Source organism: Lactuca virosa, chromosome 7 (assembly GCF_052849685.1).
Source record: "Lactuca virosa cultivar CGN04683 chromosome 7, Lactuca_virosa_CGN04683_v6, whole genome shotgun sequence".
NCBI lineage: Eukaryota > Viridiplantae > Streptophyta > Magnoliopsida > Asterales > Asteraceae > Lactuca > Lactuca virosa.
The window spans coordinates 108,513,337-108,520,191 of NC_136432.1; the positions used below are offsets into that span (position 1 = coordinate 108,513,337).

The 6,855-nt window shown below is 33.9% G+C and overlaps 1 protein-coding gene across 1 annotated transcript; it reads right to left on the reverse strand.

Annotated features, from left to right (window-relative positions):
* Nucleotides 1–307: 307 nt before the first annotated feature.
* Nucleotides 308–4,600, reverse strand: LOC145123371 (glutamate receptor 3.1-like). Its single transcript, XM_079058584.1, has 5 exons — nt 4,165–4,600; nt 2,587–2,855; nt 1,716–2,031; nt 1,009–1,385; nt 308–869 (listed from the first exon to the last, which is right to left on the reverse strand). The coding sequence occupies exons 1-5, from the start codon at nt 4,415–4,417 to the stop codon at nt 585–587; spliced, it is 1,500 nt and encodes a 499-aa protein (XP_078914710.1). The 5' UTR covers nt 4,418–4,600; the 3' UTR covers nt 308–584.
* Between the last annotated feature and the right edge of the window lie 2,255 nt (nt 4,601–6,855).

A 6,855-nucleotide genomic window follows, 5' to 3' on the forward strand; every position in this document is an offset into this window, starting at 1 on the left:
AGACTTTTTTTAGTCTTTATATCTAGTGCCTTGTTAGGCCCTTTTTTTCATAAGAGAAATTAAATATCATCCTACATTTTGTTTCTACCAATCCTTCTATCCATTTAAATGATGACATGTGTTATATTAGTATCCTAAAATATCATTAAATTTCATTAAATGAGGATTAAATGTTACAAATGTCATTATTAGGTAGGAACATATTTAATTTCTCTTTTCATAATATTGTCATCAGTTTAAAAGAAAAAAAAACGTAATGTTTTAAGTTTGACTAGTAGCACTCGTTGGAAAATCAGGAACAACTAAATTGCAATTTAACTTTTGTAATTAATATACATCACTAAACACAATCATTCAAGGACTAATATGATTGTCAATTGTATTTATGCACATACTTAAATATATACATGCTATTCAATAATTAGGGATCTTCCGTACCATGTTTGATGCGAAAGAAACACAACTTTTGCAAATGAAAGTGAACTTAACCAGAATTCGTCTTGAAATACATGCATGTTGCAGCTTAGATAACTGTTTCTTCTCATTGGTTGGCCCCACCACGTACTGTAATTTTATAAATGGATCTATGTATCACTTGATGATGTTATAGGAAGGACTTTCTTGTTTCTACGCATAATCGAAATTTCTGATGTGACAATAGCCGCTATGATAACAATCCCCATGAATATGAACAATCCAATAAAACTCTGAACATCAAGACTTTGTGGTGGGGCTTGATTAGGCTGTGATTTATCAGCAGGAGAGAACCCAAGATATTTTTCCTTCATTTTCATCATAGTTTCACTTTCTGTGACATTAATGACTCCCCTAGAAAAGTCCTGCAATAAAGGAGATCCACGTGGAAACGCCTGAGATATTAAACATGTCATGCAGTTAGGGAATTTATAATATTATATTGTAATCCATGTGAATTTATTCTTTTATATATCTTGTAGAAGGCTAGTAAAATCACATGATCCAGTAGATTAAATATAGTATGAGACTCACAAATGCAATTCCAGATTCCTGGTTTATTGGTCCAAACTTCATGTATTTAGAGCCATACTTAGCAAGAAAGAGTTCGATGTAGGGGAGCTCATCAACAATAGCACTTACGCTGCCATTGGTCAAAGCACTTTTATATTCTTCAACGCTTTTGAGAGGTAAAAGCTGCTTGCCAGAACAATTGTATTTTTCGGTTATAAGATCTTTTAAAAAGGAACCATCTTGGTATCCAGCATTTTCAAAAGATGGAGGCAATCTAGGACGTAGTTGATCTAGAGTTAACCATGAGGACAAAGTAGCGGTGAAAATCTGTATAACTATGAAAATCATACTTAGCCAGATCACAAGCACAACTTTGGAGCACTTATTTTTTATCTTTCCTGCAAAAGATAAAGATCCATAAATTATTTGCATAGAAACATAGCTTCATTTCGTTAATTTGTTTCCTAACTATTCACGTGATATATATACTAACCCATATTTAAGGAAATATGTGCTTTTAAAAACATTTGATTTTTTTAAGGTGGATCCATGAACAACAAGATTCTAAAAGAAAGAAAAAACTTGAATTCCATCAACAAAAAAACACATGATGACTAACCATTTATTTCACGTTATTTTATATAGAATCCACAACAACTATTTGACATTTGAAAAATAATTAAATTCTTGTTCAGAGTTTAAGTTTCAATATATCTCAAAATAAGTACCTTCGTGGAAGAAGAATGTCGATATAGGAAACCAGATGACCATTATGAGTTGGGTATAGATTGGGCTTGAAAAACTAGGATTATTCTCCCGATATTCTAAAATTGCAAGTGCAACCCCAGTGAAGATACATACAACAACTATTGTGATCCAGAGTCGCCATGTAAAAGGTCTTAAGAAAGTCCATAGGGTTTGGTTCCATTCGTGAGCAGCATGCACAAGCACATAAACTTCAGAATTCAAGTAGGGAATTGTAAAGTCAACAATTTGAGCTCTGTTACCTCGAATGGTTATATCACCTGCGACAGCTTCACAAGTCTGCAATATATAAAGTAAGAACTATTTCAGCTTATAAAGTAACAACTATTTCAGCTGATAATTATTTTGTAAGTTACATACAACTCTACCACATTTTTTCCTACCATAACAAAAGTTAATATAACATATTAAAAAAAATCATTTATGACATTGAACTCTATATTTATTGAATTTTTTTTCACACAGAAGAGTATCGCTGGCCATTGAACTCCATATCCATCGAACCTAATGTTGTATCCTACTATGGCTCATGTCGCCAATGGCTAAAAAAACTACATATAAATACTAATTATTTTAAAATTTACTTGTAAGGTCCTTTATGTTTTTGAAAAAAACTCAATAGTGCCCCCAACAAAAGAAAAATGTTTAAATAGCCACCGACTATGATTGAATTTAATCAATTGGATGTCAAGTAGGCATTCAACGTCATTCAACTTTATCATTAAACTATGCATTGCGGGTGCTTACTTTTTTGTTTTCGGTTGCATATGTTGAAGGTATGTATGAATTTTTAAAATGTGTGTGCATGGAATAGATATGTTCTGAAAAATTTACCTTGCCTTCAATGTGCTCTAGAAGTTGATAATAGGTGCCATTACTTTTCCCCATGTCATCAACGAAAGGTCTGAAGATGGGTTGAACTGTATATGGTAATAAATTTAATGCATGGCAGAATATGGCAATGGAGAATCCACCTTCAACTTTTGATTTCTCATTCACTTTTACAAACTCAGTGAAGCCATCTTTCTTTGGCACCCATACTACTAATGTTGGACATGGACTTTTTAGTTTCTTGGACATATTCCATTGTGGCCCTATAATGTCTTTTATTTGCAATCAACATAAAACTCTTCAGAATTGGTATGAATAAGAAAAAACTAAATAAATTGTAACAGTATATATAAAGAAGACTTGTATATACTTAATGTTATAATAACGATAACGACAACATCAATTACAAGTTTTTTGTAGGAGATTTTGTACTTGATAGAATTGACTTAGCATTAGCTATTGGAAGTTGTCATTTGAGGATGGTTTTTCTAATAGGACTTAAAGTATGACACAGGATGTCACAGCTGACGTAAAGATATTGTTATCCTATTCGGAGTCAACTCGCATGATTTTTCTTTATTGTTGTCTATGTATGCAAGTAAACAGAAACATATTAAATAATAGATTCCTTCTCAAGCTTTTGGTATTGTAATATTTTAGCTAATCTTTATTATCTTTTTAGTTAAAATAGCCTACCCACCCAGGAAGCATTATATTTATTATATCTAGATCTAGACCAAACCCAAACTGAAAAATCTTAAGCTACAGAATTTTTGGCCTATTGGTTTTTGCTAGAGAACGAAGTGCAATGGAAAGGTTAAACTTTTAAAAATTAAAAATCCTAGCTATATGAAGTTTCTGCATAGATTGATGGATCATGAAGTTTCTACATCCGGTAATTATAATTTCAGAGAATGGTGTATCATATTTGTAGTTTCCAAAAGAATCGTGAAACATCTATCTTAAACTCACACAACAACAGATATATAGCTGTTCGAAAAAAAAATTCCTACCACAGATAAATGATGTGTATAAATAATAAATTTCTTTCACACTTACAAGTGCATAGACATAGTTTAACATTATAAGCTGATAAAAGTAATATAATTCACACTAATAAATTCCTGAAAATAATTAAAAAGTTTACGCTTATGTATGTGTCAAACTAATAAAGATGTAGATTGAAAATAGTTCAAACTTAAAGGCATGGGTATTTAGACAATTTATATATGCGCGCATTTAAATGTGAACAGTTTTTTTCTTTAACGGCAGGTCATCCAAGGTTGAATCGAGTCTGTGGTGGAATTCGAACTAGACATCTCTCGATTTTGGAGTCATTAATTAAATCCAAGTGATAACCAATAGGCCCTTTTGATGTTTATATGACCTTTTTAAGTGGTCATCCACGTTTCAAAAAATAGTTGTACACTTTTACTCTACCAACAATTTGTTACTGCATATCTGTTCATTAATTACTGCAATTTTATAATTCTATGTTTTTGAAGTGTAATATGCATATAAGGTGTATAGAATTTATTTATCTAGACTATCAGAAACATTTGTCAAATGTTAACAACATACCTGCACATACATCTCCCTGTCCAGTATCACCTAGCTCCTGGATAGATCTTCTCCTGCGGCTAGATGTATCTTGGATGACTCTACTCATCATCCCTTTTCTGAATCCATGTTTTGAATATGCTAATTCTGGAGTAAAACTTTTTTCTGTTGTTACTATAGATGCTTTCACAAAGTCAATCCTGCAATAAACACCAAGCATGGCAGCTAAAAACACCAAGGAAAGACTGCAGTTCTTATGCTCCATATTGTGCATGCAGTAATTGTATTTGTTAGACTTGTATGTTATATTATATAGAGATTGATGGCGGCTTGAAGTTTGTTGACATGTTAACTGTAAAAATCTTGAACATTCACAAGGTTTGAGAGAAGAAATTAAAGACAGTGATTTGTTGCAATATTTAAGGAACAACTCTTTCCGAGCAAATTCCAGAATCCCTGTCAACTTCAAATGAGTTATATTGTTATTTGACTTATTTCCTTTGCCGATCAATCTAGTTTTCTCTCTACTTGCAAGTGAAGCAAGAAAATATGGACCGGTTCAACCGAAATATATAAAACAAAGACATTTATTATTGACTATTTTTTTTAAAACGGCAAACTATATTAAACATAAAAGGGACTAGCAATGGGCTAAGAGGGGGGGGGGGGGGGGTTACAGTGCCAAGGTTCAAGCCTTGGATAGATTACACAACCTAAGTGCAGCACGATCCGTTTCCAAAAAAAAAAAAAAAGTGCAGCATGCCATGCACCTCCAAAATAATTTTGCAAACTGAAAGAAATGTGAAATTCAGTTTCTTCATTCTCATTACAAAAGGGGCAAAACATCGATATATTCTGGATTCAACATTTGATTAGGTTGATTACATTCGGGAGTCTACCAAGCCTCGCACTCAAAACCATAATGTTTACTTTCAAAGGAGTGATTTAGTTCCAATTGGTCATCGCATGAAATCCTGCAACATAGCTATCCAAGAATTTCATGAAGGATGCAACTGAATAAGACCCTTGTCGGTCAAGCTCCCAACGCCACAAATCTCTACCGCCTTTAAATGTGACATGCAAACACTTACCAATAACATAATTTAACTCCTCAAGCTCTCTACTATTTGCAATCTTCCTAGGCCAGTCCTACATCATTCTTATCTCATTCTCAGGGCCGGTCATGACGGTGGGCAACCCGGACGACCGTCCAGGGCCCATGTCTTCAGGGGCCCAAAATTTCTGGGCTATATATATAAAAAAAATTAATACCTAAATGATTAGGGCCTAAAGTTAGTTCAAACTCAAACCAGCTCAAAAGATAAACAATTTGGCTTGCTTGTTATTGCTAATTGTACGTGTTTATAGTGAAGAATAAATGATTTTTTTTGAATCTTTATGATATTTGTCTTTAAGGGTCCTTTTTTTATTTTCGCCCCAGGCCCCATATACGTTTGGACCGGCCCTGCTCATTTGTGATCTTTTCAAGAGTTTGGATCACCTTGATCGGGGCCTTATGAAGATATAAGAGGTATATCCTTAGATTCCCCAACACCGCTTTGGAAAGCAGAAGCTGCCCTCCAAAAGAAAGGACGTGCGATGTCCAAGATGAAAGCTTCTATTCAATTTTTTCAATTGGGGGAAGCCAATGACTTGACTCATACATTATAGTTTGAACTGGGATTTCCAAGCAAGCAAAAGGAAGGTCCCTACTTTTACATTTAAACTTACTTGCCAAAGTTTCGGACTCACGGTTATTCGTCCCAATATCAATAAGTTGCCTCTTGCTTACGTTTACCTTTAAACTAGAACTGGAATCATCTTAAGATTCATATAAGATTCAAGGCATTTTCATCACCCCAATTCCCAAGAAATAAAGTGACATTCACGTACTAGATAATAGAGACACCAACACCGTTAGCTGGTTACAACACCACAACACAAACCCTTATATTTATCCTATTTCATGACAACATTCATACCTTCTACTGCAAGAAAAAAGATGAGAAGGGACAATTAATCCCCTTGACAAATTCCCTTGCTCATGGAAAACTCCTTAGTGGGAGAGCCATTCACAATCACCAAGAGTACTCTAGCCGTATAGATGATGTCATGGATCCAAGCCTGCCATTTGGTTCCAAAATTTATTCCCATTAAGGTGTCAACTAAAAAGTCCTAATTTACATAATAAAATGCCTTTTTGAAATCCATCTTGAGGATGAACATTTTCTTCTTTACTTTGTTCCTCCAGGAAATCACATTATTAACATTACAAGACCATCCACTATGTTTCTACCTTTTATGAAGGTAGTTTGTTTGTTATTGATCATTGTCCCCACCACCATTTATGTCGGTTCGATAGGATTTTAGAAATAATTTTACCTATACAACTAATTAGTTTAATATGACGGTAATCACCTAATGAGCGAGGATCTTTCACCTTAGAAGCGCGGGAGATACCTGACACATTGCAAGCGCCATTAAGGATCGATACTTCTCTAAGTCTTAAGCAAACTTGAAGACATCTTCCCCGCTAATATTCTAGAATTGTTTTATGAATCGAAAGTTGAAGACATTGGACACAGTGACCTTGTCATTTCCAAAGTTTCAAACTGTCGCCTTTTGTTCATCCTAAGAACTAGGATTTCCAACATATTTTTTGTTTATCAGAAATTTATTACTCCTGAAATGAGGTCTGAAAAAACCAAAAAT